The following is a 21873-nucleotide window of genomic DNA, read 5'->3' on the forward strand; positions in this document are numbered from 1 at the left end:
TGTTCAGTGTCTCTTTGGCACAAGTTGTCTTGTTAGGAATGTTTTTATGGAAGCGTCAGGGACTCGGTATCTGTATTATATTATGCTACCGCCCACCGTAAAACTAACTAGTCAGCAGGATGGGAGGATGTATGAATGTCTAGTAAGCATTAGTAAGGAAGAAACATTGTGGTCACTCAAGTGTGAATGGTCTTCCAATTGAAAGCAGCTTGTTGACACGATGGCAGGTGAGTTTTGTTGAAGCCAAAGTTATTATTCCATATCACCCCTAATTGTGTGTGTGTTATTTTTAGGCACAGATTTTAAGGATCCAAAGAAAGGGAAGAAGAGTAAAGGAAAGGTAAGTAAAAAACATTTATTACACCTCCATGTTAATAGCATAATGATGAATGAGCCTACAGCTGCTACTGAAATGAAGTGATGTAACCTAAAGCGATACAACAAATGTATGTGATCAACAAAGTGGGATGGAAAACGGAGTGAGCGATGACGAGCTATTCTTGCTGAATTGGGAGATTCGCAACAATCAAGTTACCCACGAATAAATTGTAGCAAGATAATCTATATCATTCCAAAGCTAGCTCAACAAAAAGATACTTAGTTGGCTGGAGAACTGAAAGAACAACTACTCCTTAGAGTTTGGTACTTGTATTATTGGGGTATCATGAACCGTCAACCATTTTAACTTGCAAAGATGTAAGTAACACTTTGGTGGTTCGCATCGTGAACAATAGATTCTTTTACAGAGGTTGCACAGCAGTTATTCAATACTTTTATTTTCACTTACCACTTTTACTTAAGCAATTGTTTGGAGAACTACTTTAAGTTTACATTACTAATTATTCTAACTGCCATGTACTGCCGTGCAAATTTTGGCTACTCCACCTACTGTACCTAAATTGGTGATTACATTTCTATTCTCTGGTATGTTGTATAATGTATTAACAATGAAGCTGTGGACGGCCATCTGAAGTTTATTGCACATGAACATGGAATATGAACCAGACAGCCATACAACTTCATCGGACAATTTAAAGGTTAAAAGATAAGTTAAGTCAGACGTGAGGTAGCCAAGTCAATCCGAGGTAGGGCTCACCCATTGATTTTCAGAGGTGCAGAATAAATACATACACTGAAAGTAATGAGGACATCAACACCCTTGCCAAGGGACAGTTTCTTACTTCCATGTGGATTATTGAGGCTCGACGGGAAAGCTATGATGATCTGTGTATTTTCTTCACATCTATGATCAACTCAGAATCAAACTGCAGAACGGGCTCCCCACTGGGCACGCGGGTTCTGCTGGTTCATTTATCCTCCTGAATATTAAACTGATTATTAGGTTTGGTGGATTCAAGCAGGAGCTCGTACAGTTGTCCTATTTGCTCATCTTGGAAGTCTTTTAATTTCTCCACCGGGATGTTGATGCCGAATTTCAGAGAGCCGTTTTGGTCTCCGACTGATTCCAGAACTTGCGACTGCAGTGTGTCCTTGTAGTTTTCCCATTCTCTCAAGAAGCCCTTCGCTTCTTCGGTCGAAGCGTTTTTGTGTCTTCTGAATTCGTCTTTCACGTAGTTGTCACCGAGGGCTCTCAAATGTATTGGCAGGAAGCGATGCAGCACGAGAATCCTTTTGTACAACGAAAAAATCTTCGAGGCCTGCGCGCCGGCAGCCATGGTTGATACACCTAAGAAAGATCATAAAGAAAATCTTTGTTTAAAAAATAAAAAGTCCATGCTCGCAGCTGTGTTACTCAATGCAGCAAACAGTAAAATGCATCGGTAAAACGGATATTTATTTACTTAGCTCGTCCTTGTCTATGCTGGACGGCGGACGTTACCCTGACATTGCTTCCGTCAGTCAGCGCTCTTAAATCACACACGGAAACACCAAATCTCGCGATATTGTGGAGAGTTAAAACACCGTAGCATGTTCTCGATGGACAGAAGGAAAATGAACTGTGGGTGAATACCAAGTGAGTTGCCGTCACATGCAGCAGCTTTGCACAAGTACTCCACCTTTGGTTTATTTAGGTGAAATTTATGTTAACTGGGAAACGGGATTTCATTCGTCAAGCAGTCATCTTGCTGCAGGGGAGGACACATATTGTCCTTTTTCACAATAGCCTTTTTATTTCATAATGCCGTTAAAATTGTTTTGTAAAAGTCGTCTATTATTTCATAAAATCTTGGAAAAGAAATAAAAAGTTATTATTTTAAAAGGTATGTCAGTGTTAGAACTAATATGAAATTAAAATAAATAAAATTATAATTAGATATGAAACACAAAACACGTTTCCTAATTATATTGCCTTATTTTACAATTTAATGGCCATATTCTATATTTGTCTGTATTATTATTATTTTAATTGTGTTTGTATTTATTTCATTTTGACTCTTTGGCTTCGACAGTCTGACAACCTGCACATCGTTCAAACAAACTGGACTTTTAAGGGTGACAAGATAAACATTGAGTAGGCATTTCATGCTCATGACATGAACTGATGTTCGTTGAAGCGGGTTGTGCTGTGAAGGAAGCAACAACATGAAAACAACCCGAACGTTTTGAGACGGAACGAGGTTTGAGGATTGAGATGCATGTGATTGCTCCTTCTGCTTTTGCGCAGGATTTAGTGGTATGTGGCTACCCGCTCAGCATATTTTTCATTGTGGTGAATGAGTTCTGCGAGAGGTTCTCCTACTATGGCATGCGAGGTGAGAATCGATGTCTTGTGCACGAGTCGCACATCCACAGCTAAGCTAAGGATACATTTGGGAAAATTGGTGTTGACTTTTCTTGCTTATCCACAGCTGTCCTGGTGCTGTACTTTAAGTACTTCCTGCACTGGGACGATGACATGTCCACCTCCATCTACCATACTTTTGTCGCCCTGTGCTACCTCACTCCTATTTTGGGCGCGATCGTGGCCGACTCCTGGCTGGGGAAATTCAAGTGAGTGACCGCCTCAGCTTCTGTTGATTCTAGTGGTGTGCGGTGAGGTGCATGGTTGGTGAGGCACTGACTCATTTAGTGTCAGATTTACAAATATATAAAGCAAAAAAGGGTAGCTTATTCAATTGGCTAAACATTATATTTACGACATGCAGATATACGGCAAGCAGCACGAGCCAGTTGCATGTATCAACCCAGTTTGTGATGATTGAGCAATGCAATGGGCATTCAGAGGTGAGGCTCTGCCTCACCTGCCTCCCCTGACCGCACGTCAACTTGATTCACACTGAACGTCTTTTAAATCAACAGCAGAGTTGCGTAAAGGACTCGAGGGAGACAACGTTTCATTCAGTCAGTCATTCATTCATTCATTCGACAACGTTTCAAATGAACAAAATATAGTAGTTGTGGTCACAAGATGTTTTATAACGTATAAATGTAACACTTTTTAAAATCTTTTTTAACCATGGAGAACCCACGGGGTCAAATTTGGCCCCTATAAATTCTGGTACTCAAACGCTACCCTTAAATCCCAAAGGGTCAAATTTGGCCCTAATCCTAAATTAGGATTAAAACATTGAATATATGACAAAACATATATTTTGGTGTTCAATGAACATACAGCAGTCATTTAATGTATAATTCATCATTTTCCAAAGAAGAAAAGGGTTCTTGGGTTCTCCAGGGTTAAAAAGGGCTATAATGTTGCTAGGGAACGTTTTTTTTTTTTTTTTGCATTAAAGACTGACATTATTGCATTTGTACCTCCCTCCCCCAGAACCATCATCTACCTGTCCATCGTCTACACACTGGGTCAGGTGGCCATGGCTGTCAGCGCAATTCACGACATCACCGACACCGACAAAGACGGGACGCCCGATGACATGACCTTTCACGTGTAAATTTCTGTCAAAGATAGTTTTCGAAAGTGAAGTGTGGGAAGTCGATGGCTTGTTTTGAACCGTACGACTTGCTTTTTGTTGACATCCAGTGTCATGTCAATGGTGGGCCTCTTCCTAATTGCTCTGGGCACTGGGGGCATCAAACCTTGCGTGGCTGCCTTTGGTGGGGACCAGTTCAGTGACAACCAGGTGATTACATTACCTTACTGGTTACTCATGATGTAGTTTCGGTAAGGAATAAGCATGGAAACAAATAAAAACAGACCGCCGAATGTTCAATGGCCTTAGCACTTCACATTTGCCATGCTCCTTAGTAAAAGTACATTACAGCAATCGCCTTGGAGATTTCAATCAATTTGTTTTGAAAACCGAATACTCTTTTTTTTTTTTTTTTTTTAATACAACCCTCCCCAGGAGAAGCAAAGACGAACCTTTTTCTCTGTGTTTTACCTGTGCATCAACGGAGGCAGCCTCCTGTCAACCATTATCACTCCCATCCTGAGAGGTAAGAGAAAGCCGGCCACAAGCAAGTTTGACACAGAAAATGGAGCCGCACTGGGTTAGATGCGTCATTTTGAGGTTAAAAATAGCATGCGGCAAAATAAAATGCTCTCAGTCACCACTGCTTTATATTTGATTTTTTTTGTTGTACAAACATCCCATCGTCAGCCGTGATGAGATCTTCGCGTCTGTTTTGCATGTGTACGTGGCAGCTCAAGAATGTGGCATCCATACCAAGCAGAGTTGCTATCCCCTCGCTTTTGGAGTCCCCGCTGCTCTCATGGTGGTCGCGCTGGGTATGTATTTCTTAACTAGAACATTTTGTAAATAGAGAGGCGTTTTCCATGTAAATGCCCTAATTCGTTCCAAGCCCCTCCAGGAAACTGCAAATAGCAGCCCTTACTGTATTTTTACCTTTCGTATCTTGAAATTTCATTCGTAACAAGAGGCAATATTTTCCTGTTGAGACGTTTCCTAACTTGAAAAACGTATGAAGTGATGTTCGTAAGTAGAGGTACTTTCAACGGAACCATCCGTGAATCGTGTGGCACCTTCACGTATCGCGGGACATATTGAATCGGCTTTTAACTCATTCAGTACCAGCCAATTCTAGACCAAGTCTGAAAAGACGTTTAAAAACGTCTTTGGGAGTGAATGAGTTAATGGAGAGCTTCTCACCTTCAATATATGGATACATGGATGTATAAATTGACTGATAATGTGTGATGTGACCAACGCAGTGGTGTTCATCGTCGGCAGTGGCATGTACTACAAAGCCGAGCCTCAAGGAAACATCATGATGGATGTTTGCCGATGCATCGGTGTAAGTTTGTTGTGGGTTTTTTGTTTTTTGGTGGAGTTTTCTTCAAGTGTCCGTGCCGCCGTGACAATTTTTGTTTTGTTTGATTCGCTCTCAGTTTGCCGTTAAAAACCGCTACAGGCACCGAAGCGGCAGATATCCCAAGAGGCAGCACTGGATGGACTGGGCAGAGGAGAAGTATGACGTAAGTTTGGCTTCAATTGTCCGTATCAGCAGGTTTCATAACTAAGTGCTTATTTTGGAAATATTCTTCTCATCAGCAATGCTTTGTATTTGTCTCTGATTCTTCCTTCCTTCCCTGTAGAAACTGCTTATCGCTCAAATCAAAATGGTGCTGAAGGTCCTCTTCCTCTACATTCCACTTCCAATGTTTTGGACTCTGTTTGACCAGAAGGTATTTGACTAAAAGCATTTCACTACACTGCGTGTACAATCATTAGGCACGTTTGTTTTCATTCTGTTTTATCTTTCCCTTTTTTACCTTTCATCAAATTCAAAATGTTCCTAAAGCTCAAATCTGAAGTGAAGTGGGGGAAGAAAAAAAAAGCAAATTCATGATAGGCTCAAAACACTCACTTGAGCACACAGTGTCGTTTAAATGTTGCACCATCCGATGGGTTACGGCCTTCTAAACACTTTTTTTTTTTTTTTTTTTCGTTTTGAAGGGTTCCAGGTGGACTTTGCAGGCCACCACCATGGATGGAAACTTTGTAAGTTCACGACTTCAATGGTGAAGCAAAAATGTGTGTGCGCTACTAAGCTGCGTGTGTCTGCAGGGAGCTCTCGTCATCCAGCCCGATCAGATGCAGGTAGGCCTGAAGTCGAGTCATCGTGTTGAATGAATCATTGCGTGAACGTGTGTGTGCGGGTTGCGCTGGCCTCACTCTAACTGTGTCATTTTAAAAGACTGTTAACCCCATCCTGATCTTGACCCTGGTGCCCATCATGGACAGTGTTATCTACCCTCTCATCAAAAAATGTGGCCTAAACTTCACGTGAGTAACACTTGAGGGTAACTAAATATTTGCAGAGGTCTTCACCTACACTGCTCACAAATAAATTAGGGATGTTGCCACTAGCAGGTTGCACTAGAGATACAGAGAGACTGGAAGATTCACAGAAAGATGCTCATATATTGCCCTGGGCATTACTTACTGGTATTAAAAATGCATTTTTATAGGGATATCAAGTAATACTGCATAGATTTAGGGATTTAATAGGATTAAGAAATAATAACTAGTTGTACTGAAATTATCGCAATGGTATTTGTTTCATTAGGCCTCTGAAAAGAATGACCGTGGGGATGTTTCTGGCAGCGTTGGCCTTCGTCTGCGCTGCTCTGGTTCAGGTTGAAATTGACGTAAGTGGACGGTGAATTATGTGTTGACATTTGTTTCAAATTTCAATAAGAGGTGGCTTGTTTTGTGCCTCGTAAAAATAAAAAGTAACGCAACCAGTAAAATGACCTTTCCTTTTTTTTATTTTTTAGAAATCACTGCCCACATTCCCATCAGCATCACAGAGTCAGTTGAAATTATTAAACATGGGGGCTGAGCCACTCAAAGTCAAACTGCCCGACAATGTGCGGCTGGAGCTCCCTCCAAATCAGGTATGCCATTATCTCTTCAAAACTATAATGTAAGAGACTGCTCTTCATTCATACAGATGTTAGAATCACTGTTTATCCTTATTTTGACCAAACGTGTGTATCCTGATAAGAATGTGTTTTAGGGTTTCCCCCAACACAACTCCCCAAACCTACTCAGTAGCGCCCACTGGAAATTAAAAAAAAAAAAACATTGTTCCCTGACACAAGTTTGCCCCGTTAAGCTCACATTGGGTACAGATTCCGTAACAGGACACATGAAAAGTTCCACCGAACAGGAAGTCGGCCATCTTGAGTCAAAGCCGCCAATTTGAGCACATTCCAAGACTTTTATATTTGTGTGTGTGGCAGGCTAGTGAGCAGTACTTGACATTTGCAGAGGAAGAAGTCATTGTGTCCGTGGAGAGCCGCATAGGAGTGACAAGAGCACTCTTTTTAACCAAGGGAGTGCGAGAGACACTTCTGCTTCCCACAAACATCTCACGCGAGTGGCTACTGGTGAGTTCTGTACAATTCAAATGCATCAAGACGCCTGTAGAGAGCGCAGCAAGTAAACAGTCACTTTGTGCTTCTCTCAGACGGAGGATCTGAAGGCCAAGCCGCAGCAAGGAAATAACGCCGTCAGGTGCATGTCGTGTTATTATCTTCCGTCCATTTTCTACAGCACTTTACTCATAAGACTGCGTGAGAGCTGGAGGCTCTCCCAGCTGACCTTCGACCAACAGCCATTTATACTGGCATTCAGTTAAATGTTTAAGCGCTGGAGAATGATACCACAAATTAATTTCAAAATTTACAATATTACACCACCATAGGACTTGCTATAGAAAATGGATGGCTATTTGTCCACAGTTCATACATAGTACACTGAAAATCTTCCATTTCATTGTTTGTTTGTTTATTTGTTTTTCAGATTCATCAACGGAATGTTAACAGGAGTGAATGTGTCCATAGCTGGAGCAGAGCCCACTTTACTCGAGCCGGAATATTATTCAAACTATTCCCAGATTAAAACTGGAATGTAAGTACAGCAAAGGTTTACAGGCCATTGTCAACAGCAATCATAATAATGAAGCTAACGTACAAATGTATGATTTTTGCAACTTTCAGCACCACGTTCACCATAAGGAGCGGGTCGGAGTCATGCGACTACAGGAGGGAGTTTGGATTCGGAAGTTCGTACACTTTTCTTATCCACAGCACGTTCAAGTTTGGCCCCTCTGTGAGTTTGCCACATGCATCGCCGGCAAATGTGCTCACGTATTAATTTTCAGCGTTTCATATTTGGATTTCTTCTTCTTTTTTTTTAGTGTCATGAGTCTATTAGCGCAGTCGAAGACATTAAGCCCAACTCGGTTCCCATGGCCCTCCAGATCCCACAGTACTTCTTCATCACTGCGGGCGAAGTCATGTTTTCTGTAACAGGCCTGGAGTTCTCCTACTCACAGGTAAATCCGTACTGTATTGAACCGCGTATTTGTGTCTCGTCAATAATGTACAGTAACTGAGCCCTGCCGCGAAGAGCAAAAATCTATCAGTAACTGACACGCCGCAAAAGGTGTATAGGGGCCTATAGATGCTGCACGATGGTACCAATGCACTTTTTCTATTAGAAAGGCTTTTTTAATAGAAGCTTCTTCCTTTTTTCATCTGTGTTGCACATAGAGCATATTTGACAATAAAAGCTGACTTGACTTGACTTCACCTCAACATAGTTGCACGGTACCAAGATGCAACGACTCAGGGCAGAAAGAGCACGAAGACGGAAAAGAGGCAAATTTTTCAGCAGAGGAAGATATACTGTACAAAAATAGTTTTTGCACGTTTTCAGCTATTATTTTCAAATGTGTATAATTTGTGGAGGTGTTTCTGCCTGTATTAAAATTTTTGTCTCAAAGGCGCCAAGTAACATGAAAGCAGTGCTGCAAGCGGGCTGGTTGTTGACTGTGGCTATCGGCAACTTCATCGTTTTGATCGTGGCCGAGCTTGCCAAGATACCCGAACAGGTAAAAAAATAAAAATAAATAAATAACAATTCAGATTCAGAAAACTTTATTTATCCCCGTGGGGCAATTAGAATACAATCAACAATAACAATTGCAGAAATAACACCCACACCCAAAAGTTGCAGTCACGTGGTGAGATAATAATTCGTTATTCCTCCTTGTTTAAAGTGGGCGGAGTACATCCTCTTCGCCTCACTGCTGATCGCCGTCTGTTTCTTCTTCTCCATCATGGCGTACTTCTACACCTACATGGATCCTGCTGAAATTGAGGCCCAGTTCAAAAAGAATGTGGATGATGACAAGGATGACAGAGCCCTGAAACAGAATATGAACTTAACGAGAGACTCTGTTGAGAGTGATGATGAGAAAGATGAAAACAAACAAACTCAATTGTGAAAAAAAGAACAGTGTGATGCCATGATGCCAGTGAGGCAATATTGCTAAATGTTTGAACTTATTTCAATTTTAAAATGCACTGTTCTACTTTTATAGTATTCCGTAATTATGTAACATAATCAATCATTTTAGGGAATATTGTGTGTTTGTTGATGAGAAAATGGAGTACAGTACCGTAAATTATTTTGTTTCTTGTAACAGTCCAACATAACTTTCATCCAACACATTATCAAATGTCATCTCATCATCTAAACATTTACCATTTATAATGAAGAAGGATCCTCACCGCAGAACCATGAAAAAAAGCATGTCGCCACACAGCAGAATTACAGTTACAGACAAGCGTTTTACTTGAAAAAAAAGATATCATTTGCCGCTGTTAATAAAGATTTTATGATACCAACAGTTCGAGTCTTGTAAAAATTCATTTACTTTAAGTATGGCAACCCGTTCGAGTATTTTGACATCTCGGGAGTAAGAGTCAAACTTGGAAAAAGACCCTCAAAGCACAGATAACTGAAAAATCTACTTAACGAAAGTAACGAAGTACTTGTTATTCGTTACTTCGCACTACTTCAGGTAAGACGGTCGTCCTGAACTGTCTTTCGAGTAAAGACAAAGAGCGTACTAGTGTAGCACACGGAAAACGAATATATACTCAAACCGTTTTCACCAAATGACACTATCATGAACTTTTGTCACCATTTGTGTTCTTCTGTGACGCGCCTGACCTGGGCTGACGTCATCCGCACACCGCACTGTTCTTCGCTACGATTGGCTGCGCCCACTAAATGAAAATGACATTAACAAAGATGGCGCCGGGAGAGCGAGAAAAGCGTTGAGAGCAACAAACGATACAACTACATAACAGTGCATGTTCGGAAATTGTTTGGGAATATTTCGTGGCCGGGACTCTGCTTTGATAACGTGATGATTTCGCGTAAATTTCGAAGGCCCGGGCAGGACTTGTGAGATTGAATTGAAGCGCAAACGAACTGTTTGCCAACTAGCAGTTGAAGTAGCTTAGCGTCGCGAGCGTTAGCTCACTGCGGAAGCCAAGCAGGGTACGCGGTTCGAAGTACAAGGCGACACAAGTCGAGCCTCAGCTTGTAAACCAAACAACTTTTGCTTCCGACACCGTGACCAGCCTCACCAGGACTGCAGTGCGGCCCGCGTCGTCTAAAACAGAGGTCGATAAAGCGACCACATCGCCGAAGAGGAAACGAGGTGGGGAAGCTCTTAGCTGACCTGACGCCATGGCTCACTCCCCGATACAAAGTGGGCTTCCGGGGATTCAGGTAAACCCCATACAACGAACACCGAAACAATCTTTTAATGAAATTCTCACTGCCCGTGCGTTTCCTCTCTCGTGTTACTACTAACCTGCAACTATATCTCGACTTATTCCTACAGCTCTGTACACTTGTATGGTTTACAACTACATTGACTCAAACAATGTCATGTCATGTCATTTCATCAGAACTTCTCTAAACATGTTTTTTTTTTTTTTTAACACACAGCCTCTTTTTTTTGTTGCTCAAGTCAACGCAGCAACAGTACACTTTGCGGGTAAAAAGATTAGGAGCTGTTATGTTCAATAGCAATACCCTAAACATGGTTGGGTTTTAAAAAAAAATGGGAATCAAGTTGCCTCTCTTCCATCTGTGTAGATTGACGTCATCTGAATATTCTGAGCGCTTCCACAGACATATTGCTAAAACGATATTAGCAATTGAAAATGTTTGTATTGTGAGTAAAGGTAAAAATAACTTCCTGCTCCCTCAAGATGACGTTTCGCTACCGGTAGTCTGTTATGCACCTGCAGGTTGAACAAAATGTGTTAATTCTGAACCTGTCTTCCTCATAAGAAGTATTGACAAGTAGAAAAAGAACTTGTCCAGACTTAAAACCATTATCAACTCTCTAGGTGAGGTAAAATAAAATCTTGATGATCTTTGTTAAGGCAACTTTAAAAATGAGTGAGTCATAAAAAGACTGTCCATTAAACTGTTGGCCCTCTGACCTGATGGGGGGCGGAGGGCATCTAAGTGGAAAGTGACTTGTCTCTGTGTTATGTGCTTTTTATCATTCTGAACTCACAAATAAAAAAGTATCTTTAAAACTAGGGACAGACCGATTGGCAGAACAAAATACAGATTATTTTTAAAATATACATATAATGAATACCGTAAAATGATGATGGACTATAGTTAAAGTATGCACCAAATTTTATGGATGTGGTAATTTACCCCAGTACAAAAAATCATACTCTGATAGTATACGTGTGTAGAACACCTCTATACTGATCCTGAAAACCCAAAGCATTTGCAAAAGCAGTAGAATCATAGTTGCTTAAACAATGAATTTCAAATTCCTTGAATGTTTGTGATTTCAAAATAATTTAGGGAACCACTGGAGGATCCTAAATACATTTTCCCAATTGATAAAAATAAAAATGGAAAAATTGACACAGCAGTTCCGCTATTAAACAAAAATAGCGATCCTCGCAGCTGCAAAGATTTGTATCCTTGCTGAACATTTTTCACAGAAGAAAACATTTTTGTCAAAAACCAGACGTGTGAAGCCAATGCGCTCCTCTTTTTGTTTGGAGCGTTCGTACCAGCCTCAGTTGAAAACTAAGCTGAGGACCGCACGTGTGTATCAAGTCCTTCCAAGGCCAACCAGAGATTGTTTTTGATGGTGAGGTTTTCCAGTACTTTTTTTTTTCACACCGGTACACTACGCGACCCCAGATGCAGACATGTCAAGAGGTGGTAGACATGGAATGGAAAGATTTCTCTACTTGGAAAGCCTCTCTGTAGTCTGACAGCGAAGCAAATAGCCGTGCCTACGCACCACGAGTAGTTTTGGAAAACGCGACCGGCCGCCACAGGTTCCGATAACCGTGGGATCGTAATTTAGCGAATCGCGAGCTGTTAGTGGCGAGGGGTGTGGCCTTTGGATGGCATAACGCGATGTGTTTGCGGTGCATGCGGGCGAGCGTCTAACAAAAGCTTTTAGTCAGTGGCCGTAAACGTGCTGACAGCAATGATGGTGAGTACGTTCCCACCGTGCGTACTCTGCTCCCACAGCGCACTTGTTGTTTTTGCGGAGGATGAGCTCCACATTGTTTTCACCTGGATGACCGAGCGCAGCGATGTTTGGATAGTTTTTTGCTTGTCTTCTTTCCGCGGCGTGTTATTCCACGCCGACCGACCTCTTTGTTGCAAAGTCCCATCGCTATCAAATTGAGTAGCCCCCCCACCGGTTCCCCGATGACTGCACCTTTTATGAGAGCAACAACTCGGCCGTCCGGTATTCCCTACCACGCATTAGCTCTTTTTCAGGAAACTGTCCTCCCGGGATGGACGCTGATCAGGAATTTGTGAGCTAACACATTACCGTCATAGGGCTGGGATACCTGCTACATTGAGCATCGGATGTGCATTGAACATCAGTTTATATTTCTGCTTTGGGGAAGAAAAAAAAAATGTAAGCGATATCCGATGCAGCGTCACGCTAAAATCGAAACGTTTTCATTTATATGTATCTGTGCTAAAATGTTTGGCTCGGTTGTGTCGTGTGAAAGGAAATGGCAGCGCCTCACTTCAGGACCACTCTGACGCTCTATGGCACAGGTGTCAAAGTTAAGGCCCGGGGGCCAGATCCGGCCCGCCACGTCATTTAATGTGACCCGCCAAAAGAAAATCATGTGTGTCAACTTGCATGATCGTTGCTAAAGATATCTTGTCAAATTGTCATGTATAATAAATGATGAGATTTTGTTACCCTGTTTACACTCACTTGAACAATAATTGACTATTGTAGTTGGCTGATTTCAAAACGAGTAATACATTCAATTTGGTGTGTACAAGATGTGACAATTTTTTTTTCTTTCACTGTCGGCCCTCTGAAGGAAGACGTAACTCCAAAGTGGCCCGCGACAAAAATTAGTTTGACACCCCTGCTCTACGCGGAAATTAGCCATTTGAGTCAATAGGTCCTGCACACGCTAACCTTCTAAAGGTCCTGCACACGCTAACCTTCTAAATGCTGTTTTGTGTTACACCGATTTTCAACTCTTACGCCACCGCGGAAGCTTGGCATTGGTCTTGATGCTTCGGTCAGGAACGAGAAAATCAACGGAATCGGAATGGGTCAAGTTATGAGGTTGGTTGTTTGAATTTCATGTCCTCGTCTCACGCGATGTGTTCCCTGTCCCCTCAGAACCTCAAAGCCGATCCAGAGGAGCTTTTCACCAAGCTGGAGAGGATAGGCAAAGGTTCCTTTGGGGAGGTGTTTAAAGGCATCGACAATCGCACTCAGAAGGTGGTGGCCATTAAAATAATTGACCTGGAAGAAGCCGAGGATGAGATTGAGGACATCCAACAGGAAATCACAGTTCTCAGCCAGTGTGACAGTCCTTTTATCACCAAGTACTTTGGATCCTATCTCAAGGTGAGCTCATGCGGGAACATCCTGTATTGAACTCGGAGCGCGCCGTGCCCTTCCTTAATGTCTCATAAATATTGCAGTCGGTGTGGTTTAGCGGGCACGTCCTTCAGTAATTCAAGCGGTCGGACGCGTGTACGTCTGGAGATAAAATGAACCAACTTGTCAAATAAAGTTGAAAATGTCCGTATTTGTTTCCACCCGCAAATGTCTCGAAAGATCTTGGCTTTACGTTTCCATCCAAGGAGAGGAAAATCTTTGGCGTTTCAGTCATCTCTCCTTAGCTGCGCTGACAACAAAGGGCCAGTTGTGAATTGAAAATATTCGGTTCTCGTTAGGGTAAGTTCTCACATTGTGCGATTTATGCTTACAGTGCCTCTAATAGCATTTAGTGTGGTACTTAAGGGGAGCACGGAGAGTAACGGCAGTCCATTATGTCAATTATTCCTCTGGCTGAAAGAGAGAATTGTTGGGGGGGGGGGTTGTTTGTTTTTTTGTTAGTTTTTTTTGCACTTTGGCTTGTCTGATGTTGATTGATTAATTGATTGGTGTCATAGTGCACTTATGATTATCCCAACCAAAAGAGCTGTGGAATGAAAAAACAAAATCACATTCCCATGCATTGGCTAACGGTTGGATTTTGGTTCCTTATCAGTACGGCTGGAAATCCTTTGTCAGAATATATATACGCAGTACACCCCTCGTAAAAGTTTGCGTAACTTCTATTGGCAGTGTCCGGAAATATGTGTCTGTAAATTTCCTAATACAGTGCTACTTCTACTTACGAACGTGTCTTCATACGAAATGTTCAAGTTGCGAAACGTCTCAACAGGAAACTATTGCCTCTTGATACGAAAGGTAAAAATACAATATGGCAGTTTCCTGAACGCAACATAGCTGCTCTATTGGCTATTACGAGCATCATCCTGTCATCCCATTGGCTAAGAGGGAGCTCTACCGAATGTGTCTATGTGTGTAGAGAGATAGAGATGTGTCGATGCAGCGTCCTCATCATTCCCCCCTTGGGCCATGAGGTGTTCCGATAATTTTACGTCAATGTGAATCACCCAGAAAAAGTGTTCACCAGTCAGACGATCGCTCCCTTTGCTGATGTTTGCCTTGGACATTTTCGAAGGATTGTTAAAAGCCGACAAAAGCAAACGTCCTCAGATCAGTTCTTTACAAAGCACCAGGCAAAAACCACTTTTTTTGCCTGGACAGAACATGAACTAAAGAGGGCAAAAAACAACGAGGACGCAGTTAAAATTGAAATGACCCCCCCCCCCCCCCCATCCCCCATAATGTTTCTCTAGTGAACACTCAGAATGCCTCTCGTATTTTTCAGGGAACAAAATTATGGATTATTATGGAATATCTGGGCGGAGGGTCTGCTCTTGATTTGGTAAGTGGACCAAATCACTCAACAAAGATCATTTCATGTGCCTTGTTTTTATTTTTAAATGTCAACTCATGGGGTCCGAGTTTCAAACGACTGAATGCATTTTGCAGTTGGAACCGGGCTCCCTGGATGAGACGCAGATTGCCACCATTTTGAGAGAAATCCTGAAGGGGCTTGAATATCTGCACTCCGAAAAGAAAATCCACAGAGATATCAAAGGTGAGAGAGAGCAAAGCGGGTGACGTTAATGCTGGTGATGAATGCAAACCATGCCACGCCATTTGTCGTATCTCCAAAAAAGATGACAGGAAACATGATTTTATTCAAAATGGTCAAAAGGTAAAGAAGAACGCGAGGAACATAAACAGAAACCTTCTGTTGTCACCTCGTGTCTTGTGATGAACATGCGCACAACTTTTGGCAGTCACGTCAGTGCCGACGCTAGCGCTAGCACGAGAAATGTGGACTGTATCGTCGTCCTGCGTTAAGCATTAAAAGTTGAGCACCATTCGTGGAAAGACTAATTCTCCTTTGAATGAAGTTCAGTTTGTGGAATAAAAGTGGCTCGGGTTAAAAAAAAAATCACTGTCTTGACATTTGCAGCTGCCAACGTGTTGCTGTCGGAACAAGGAGACGTGAAACTGGCAGACTTTGGCGTGGCAGGCCAGCTGACGGACACGCAGATAAAAAGGAACACGTTTGTGGGTACTCCTTTCTGGATGGCGCCTGAGGTCATAAAACAGTCGGCGTACGACTCAAAGGTCAGAATGATGATTGTTGTTGTGTGTGTATAGCGGAAAGTGACAAATGTGCGGAGGGCGGAGGCAAGAGATTTAGATTTTGCACAAATACAACTGAGAACATTCATAAGTAAAACTATACAATGGCCAAACTCCTGTCCTGATGCTGACGTGAAGACAAACCAGCCGTGTTTTGAAAGTCAGTCAATAGGCCACGCCCCTTCCAAGGCACACATACAATACGTCTTGGTTGTCCTAACGTATAGAAATTACACTTAATAAAAGCAGCTGTATTAATTTACATTCTCTTTCTGTCCGTTTTTTAATACAATTTAGTGTCATTTTCTTTATGATAAACATCGCGGGGTTGTTGTCTGTGGGGCTGGAATGCGTTAATGGCCTTCCAATGAGCAATATTGATTGGACATAAAAGTTGATATATATGACCTTGGTCACGGAACGAATGCATCTCGCAGGTCAAGGTGCGGCTGTTTTGGTGGGTCTCCGCTCTTTGCAGCCGGCCTGCGAATAATGAAAGCCCACGTCTTAATTGACCCCCGAGGATAAATGTATAATTCATTCATGATAATTGAGGGTAAGCAGTGCCGAAGCGAATGGGTGATTAATTATTCACCCGCGCATATTATAGATCATTTTGTCACTTTTAGTCATCCATACAAAAGTGGTGACTGATTGAGCAAACGAAATCCTGGTCATGATTTAAAAATGGAATCGTTATTTTATCCTTTTGGCTTTTTTTCATCTAAATGGCCCCTATTTTTGTATTTATGTCTGAGTTGGTGTCCTTTGTCATTTTCCGGCAGTACATGACGCGCTGTTCTCAAATAAACAAAACCCGCGCCACTCCAGCCGACCTCTTTTCACGTCAATGCCTCATCCTTTAAATGGCCTTCGTTTATTCTCGTTCTTGCGACTTTACCCGCGCAGGCAGACATCTGGTCGCTGGGAATCACGGCGATCGAGCTGGCGAAAGGGGAGCCGCCCCACTCGGAGCTCCATCCCATGAAGGTCTTGTTCCTCATCCCAAAGAATAATCCGCCCACGCTGGAGGGAAACTACAGTAAACCACTTAAAGAGTTTGTGGAAGCCTGTTTGAATAAAGAGCCCAGTTTTGTAAGTTGGCAAGTTTTCCCGCCGCCGACGCATTGGACTCTCGATTATTCTCATATGCTTTTTATTTTCGTGCGTTTCCCGTTTTTTTTTGTAGAGGCCGACTGCCAAAGAGCTGCTGAAGCACAAGTTGATTGTACGACACGCCAAAAAGACCTCCTATCTGACGGAGTTGATCGACCGGTACAAGAGGTGGAAAGCGGAGCAGTCGCGAGACGAGTCCAGCTCCGAGGGGTCCGACGAGTGAGTTTGTCGCGGTCACATGAGGACGTGAGGCCAAAACCGACCGGGCTGTTTTCGTTGCAGGGAGACGCAAGGACAAGCGTCCGGAGGAGACTCAGCCGCCAACGATGACTGGATCTTCAACACCATCAGGGAGAAGGACCTGAAGAAGGTGCAGCACAACGGGGCCGTGCAGCCTGCCGAGTTGAAAATCGAACCGGTAAGAACATTTTGAGAAAGTTTATGGAACGTTAAGTTTGGGGGGCGGGGGATTTGTAAATAATCTCAATTGGGAGATTTATGGAGATCTGCCATGCCCTGCCGTGAATAGCGACAGTGGTCCTTGAGGGCCGAAGCTGGGCAGGCCTGGTCTAAATGAAAACTTGTTGAGGTGGCTTATTTTTCAACTGGTCTGGGATCGGGTGAAAGATATCTGGTTGTTTTCATCAAGGTTATGCCAAATTATACAGTGAGTCAAAAGAGTACCGTATTTTCCGCACTATAAGGCGCACCTAAAGGCTGTATTGTATTAGATTGTACTCCCTTGAGTGTGGCTCCATCTAGTGGATGCAGAATGCAACCTCAGCCACTATTGTAGCTTCTGTTCTATGCGTCTTATCATGCGGTGCGCCCTATTTATGAAAGCAGTTTTAAAATAGGCCAATCATCGAAGGTGCGCCTTATACTCCGAAGCGCCTTATAGTGCGGAAAATACGGTAAGTTGATTCCACTTGGGTCTATTCCACCTGTTAATTCCTTTGGAAGGTTTCCAACTTTTACCACGCCAATGAAAACCTCACAAGCGGATGATTTTTAGGTTTTACAGGAGCAGGAGAGTCCAAAGAGGCCTCTGTCGCAGAGCTTATCATCCATCTTCTCGCCGTTGTTTTCGGAGGTAATTAACAACGCTTCGACACAGAGCCATTTGAAATCAAAACATAACGCGGCCGGTGGCCAACTAAATACTCTGCTGTGACTGCAGCTGAAAGCCAAAGGCGAGACCAGCAATGGCAAGCCGGAGGCTGCGGAGGCCCTGCAGGAGGCCATTTTAGTGGCGGAAGACATACATCCGGGCGTGTGCGACTCGCTGGTGGCCGAACTACTGCAGAGACTTCAGAGGTAACCTTACGCATACTGTGCCGGAACGTTCTGACGATTATACATTTTGTATACTCAAAGCTGCAAAAATCAGACTTGAATTTTGATATCTGCATTTTGACCGTACAACCCATTCAAAAAATAATCAAGTTAAAAATTAAATGGATATTTGTATATGTGTTTATTAAAATGTATTCTTTGTTAAAAAAAAATACATAGGCAGAGGACCCTAGCGGGGTGTCACATATTAAATCGCAGTGTAAAAAAGTTAAATTCAGGCCGAGTTTTCAAATGTTAAAAAGTGTCTATAGTTTTGAAGTGACGAAATATGTCCCTGGTTTTGTCATCCACGTCAGGTTTTCTGTGCCTCAGACTGCTGCCACTCATTGAGAAAAAAAAAAAAAAGCACAATTGAGCGCCTCGGTGTGGACGTATTGATGAAGACTTGCAAGCTGTCATAGGATTTGTGCTCCATCACTTATTAGCCTGCCGCTAGAAGCCCCCCCCCTGCCCTCCCCCCTCGAGGGCGAGAGAGTGGACTTAAGTCTCTCTCTCTCTCTCTCTCTCTCTCTCTCGAGCTCTTATTTTGGAGGTGTGTGTGTGTGAGTGAGTGTGCGCGAAAGCGTTCTTTTGAAAACTCAGGTATCCTGCTTTTTAAGGTCCTCTGGGGGAGGTCAAATGAGCTCGACAGGATGGTTGTACAAACTTGTAAATAAGCACATTTCTACGAATTTAAGAACAAAATAATAACGGTCAGAATAATAATCATCATAATAATGTGGTTGTACAAATGGCCAAACGCACACTGTAGATAATATTGGCTGTGAGGTAAATATTTTGGAAAATAGAAAGGGCCACACGTGAGATTGCCTCCTGAGAGTAGACCACGCTTTGATTTGCGCGCCTTCTGCGTTTGTACATTTCAAGTCTGTCATTTCACACCAGCTAATAGCAAACATCCTTTCTGGATCATTCACACTCAGCAGCCCCCTGCCACTCCCCAAAATGCGGGTGGATCACAATATAAAAATGCTGTAAATTTTTTATTTTTTTTTTAATTGTCAGTCTGGCATACATTGTCGACAAAGGGCTTTTTGGATTGCCATCCGTTCAAGTTCATTGCTGTCCTGTGTGTTTTGGTCATTAGTTTTACACTGTGCGATATTCGGGTGCGTGTCAAGAAATTCGAATATCGTCCACGGATGAATTGAGTTCCCAGACGATATTCACAATTCATTGAGACGCACTTTCATGCGAGTAAGCTTAGCCAAATTTGTCATCTTGGTGCTGATCGGAAAAAGCGCGAGAATCCCCGCCTTCGGTTGTATGAAAGAAGCGCACTTGAATTTGGAATATGGCTCCACATGACGCGCCGGCTTTTACGGGATGACCACCGAATTGCGTTTGGAATGATCTTAGTCCTGTTTAAAAATCAGCCGCTTGCGAGGGGGCTTCGCTTTTTCCCCTCGTCTCGTAGGCGACGATGCGTTGCGTTGCGCGTAGACTTCTTTCACGACAGTTGTTTGCCCGCCATTTTGCCGCATGACCGACTTGGGATCTTTTCTTCCGGCGTGGTACAGCTCGCTCGATTTTGCGACTGGTCACACCGTCTTCCCAAGTTCGAGTTGAAAGAAATGCCTTTTGGGTGGCCATACAAAACACACAGGAATGCGCAGGAGGCGCGCGGTATATGCGGGACTGTGGAAAAGCGAAGCCCGTGACTTGAGATCACGTCAAGTGCAGTGAAGATGAAATTAGCTCTACGGGGGTCCAACCAACAACCAAATTGATACCCATTGTCCGTTTTTTTAAAATTAATAGCGCATACTCAGATTTTGCCTCAGCAGAGCTTTTCCTAATACAGGAAACAACATTTCAAAATTCAAATTTTCTCTGAGTTTCAGGAAAATAAAATATATATATATATATATATATATATATATATAATTCATTTTCTCCAACACACCAGGTCTGATTTCTGAACATACTGCATGAAAATTTCTTGAGGTAAACACCACTTGAAACACTGACGGCAACTCCAGATTGCTAGTTTTGATCCCGAATGTGAAGATGTGCCCAGTCCAGGGGCGGATCTATTCTCGTGGGATACAGGGCCAAAATCACCCCCGAAATCCCCCAAAATCTCAAATGACTTGAGTTATCACCTTTTAACAGAAAGCTGTAAGGAGCAGTTTTCAAACAGATTATTATCGCTTGATTGCTTTCAGTGTGTTTCGGAAATGGAAGATTAAGAATTTCAAAACATTTTTTTTTTCTCGTTAAACTTGGACCCCCGCTGGATTAGCGAGTTGTCAGCTAGCAGTGGTTGAGCGCGTGGGGACAGTGCAGCAGTAAGACACCCGGTGGTCAGTCCGTGTCACGTATGCGTTGTAGCACACGTCAAGCAGGACGCCATCCGTGTTGATTGTTGACTTGAATCATCCTGAGATAAAGCGATGTGAATGTTTTTTGGGGGGGGACATATTTGAGATGCTCAAATCGAAATCCCATTGAGGATGCTTTGCTGAATGCTCTGACTTTTTTTTTTCCACGTTCTTGCGTAGACTGATTAAGTCCTCAAAATCAAATATTTACAGTCGACTGACTAGCCTGGCTGCTGTGTGATTTGTTTTCCGGTGGTGGTCCAAACTCACCGCCGTTCACGTTTTATTTCCCTGCTCCACAGTGAATCGTGCCATGTGACAACTCATTTCAACAAACTCCGTTATGCTTTGCACCTTTTACATTTTCGAAATAGACTCATTTTCATGTATTTTTATTTTTGTGTGTGATGCACTTTGTCAGATTTTTATTCGGTTGCTAAATTGTGGTACTTATCGAGGCTAAAAAAAAAGTTCTGTCACGCTTACGCCGCCTTTATTGTCATTTCGCATTCCATTTCGCGTGTGCGTTATGGCAATAAAGCACGGCGTGACGGCCAGGATGAATAAGGTCTTAGCACAACTATATTCTTCTTTCAAACTATTTTTATAACCCCAGAGGAGCAGTATTATTTAATAGCGCTAGTAAAGTTAAAGTCTGGTGATGTGTCCTAAAGAATCGGTAAACACTGGAAAGCAAATGTACATTTTATGTGACGACTCCACTCGACGTTTGTTCATTCGACGCAGTGCTGTTGGGATTATTGGACGATGTCAAATGATGATGACAAAAATAAAAATCTAGCACAGATCTTTTGCATTTTTTGTCATTCCTTGAAACGATGACCTCAAGTTCAGTTTGCCACACTGTCCTTCAGTACCGTATTTTCCGCATGATAAGGCGCGCATAAAAGCATACAATTTTCTCAAAAGCCGACAGTGCCCTTGATAATCCGTTGCGCCATCTGTATGGATCAATATTCTGATTTCTTGGACATAGTATTTCAAATGATCTGTCAATACAATAGATGCTGATTTATAAAGCACTTTGTTACATGGGCAGCAGTTGTGAAAGCGCTATATAAATCGAGCTGTATTGTATTGTATTCCCTTCAGCGTAGCGCCATCTAGTGGATGCATAACACAACCTCAGCCACTATTGTAGCTTCTATTCTATGCGCCTTATAATGCGGTGCCCCCTATGTATGAAAACAGTTTTCAAATAGGCCATTCGTTGAAAGTGCGCCTTATACTCCGAAGCGCCTTA

The 21873-nt window shown here is 42.6% G+C and overlaps 3 protein-coding genes and 1 long non-coding RNA gene across 5 annotated transcripts; 2 read left to right on the top strand and 2 right to left on the bottom strand.

Annotated features, from left to right (window-relative positions):
- The first annotated feature begins 175 nt into the window (after window positions 1-175).
- Window positions 176-9588, top strand: slc15a1a (solute carrier family 15 member 1a). 2 transcript variants are annotated; one of them, XM_086123173.1, is made up of 23 exons: window positions 176-227; window positions 294-340; window positions 2627-2714; window positions 2811-2952; window positions 3731-3850; window positions 3944-4043; window positions 4269-4359; window positions 4568-4651; window positions 5096-5178; window positions 5273-5359; window positions 5480-5569; window positions 5841-5885; window positions 5952-5984; window positions 6082-6170; window positions 6454-6535; window positions 6665-6784; window positions 7133-7279; window positions 7360-7406; window positions 7695-7802; window positions 7892-8003; window positions 8092-8229; window positions 8680-8787; window positions 8956-9588. In XM_086123173.1, exons 1-23 carry the CDS (start codon window positions 221-223, stop codon window positions 9181-9183), a joined length of 2196 nt encoding a protein of 731 aa, XP_085979299.1. In that variant the 5' UTR covers window positions 176-220; the 3' UTR covers window positions 9184-9588. The 2 variants fall into 2 exon arrangements, with proteins under 2 accessions (XP_085979299.1, XP_085979300.1); XM_086123174.1 differs by lacking the exons at window positions 176-227; window positions 294-340 and adding an exon at window positions 1914-1975.
- Window positions 331-1883, bottom strand: sdhaf3 (succinate dehydrogenase complex assembly factor 3). The gene is made up of 2 exons (XM_086123176.1): window positions 1803-1883; window positions 331-1687 (listed from the first exon to the last, which is right to left on the bottom strand). Exon 2 carries the CDS (start codon window positions 1674-1676, stop codon window positions 1308-1310), a length of 369 nt encoding a protein of 122 aa, XP_085979302.1. The 5' UTR covers window positions 1677-1687; window positions 1803-1883; the 3' UTR covers window positions 331-1307.
- LOC147198361 (uncharacterized) lies at window positions 8817-10454 on the bottom strand. Its single transcript, XR_015102192.1, has 3 exons — window positions 10337-10454; window positions 9915-9970; window positions 8817-9102 (listed from the first exon to the last, which is right to left on the bottom strand). It is a non-coding gene; the product is annotated as an uncharacterized LOC147198361 (long non-coding RNA).
- stk24a (serine/threonine kinase 24a (STE20 homolog, yeast)) lies at window positions 10333-21418 on the top strand. The gene is made up of 11 exons (XM_086123175.1): window positions 10333-10481; window positions 13411-13641; window positions 14981-15037; window positions 15145-15253; window positions 15638-15795; window positions 16723-16908; window positions 17003-17148; window positions 17212-17347; window positions 17945-18022; window positions 18110-18246; window positions 18582-21418. Exons 1-11 carry the CDS (start codon window positions 10440-10442, stop codon window positions 18613-18615), a joined length of 1314 nt encoding a protein of 437 aa, XP_085979301.1. The 5' UTR covers window positions 10333-10439; the 3' UTR covers window positions 18616-21418.
- The last annotated feature ends 455 nt before the right edge of the window (window positions 21419-21873 follow it).

This window comes from Hippocampus guttulatus, chromosome 11 (genome assembly GCF_054856545.1).
Source record: "Hippocampus guttulatus isolate MCC_2025c chromosome 11, RoL_Hgut_1.0, whole genome shotgun sequence".
Taxonomy (NCBI): domain Eukaryota; kingdom Metazoa; phylum Chordata; class Actinopteri; order Syngnathiformes; family Syngnathidae; genus Hippocampus; species Hippocampus guttulatus.

What these genes read in the sequence shown, in the direction of transcription:
- slc15a1a (XM_086123173.1), top strand. An exon ending in TCTCATGGTGGTCGCGCTGG is followed by an intron (nt 4,652 to 5,095) that starts GTATGTATTTCT and finishes TGACCAACGCAG; the next exon opens with TGGTGTTCATCGTCGGCAGT. An exon ending in CAAGGAAATAACGCCGTCAG is followed by an intron (nt 7,407 to 7,694) that starts GTGCATGTCGTG and finishes TTTGTTTTTCAG; the next exon opens with ATTCATCAACGGAATGTTAA.
- stk24a (XM_086123175.1), top strand. Translation starts at nt 10,440, where the DNA reads ATGGCTCACTCCCCGATACAAAGTGGGCTTCCGGGGATTCAG. An exon ending in TGAATAAAGAGCCCAGTTTT is followed by an intron (nt 16,909 to 17,002) that starts GTAAGTTGGCAA and finishes TTTTTTTTGTAG; the next exon opens with AGGCCGACTGCCAAAGAGCT. An exon ending in TCTCGCCGTTGTTTTCGGAG is followed by an intron (nt 18,023 to 18,109) that starts GTAATTAACAAC and finishes CTGTGACTGCAG; the next exon opens with CTGAAAGCCAAAGGCGAGAC.
- sdhaf3 (XM_086123176.1), bottom strand. Translation starts at nt 1,676, where the DNA reads ATGGCTGCCGGCGCGCAGGCCTCGAAGATTTTTTCGTTGTACAAAAGG.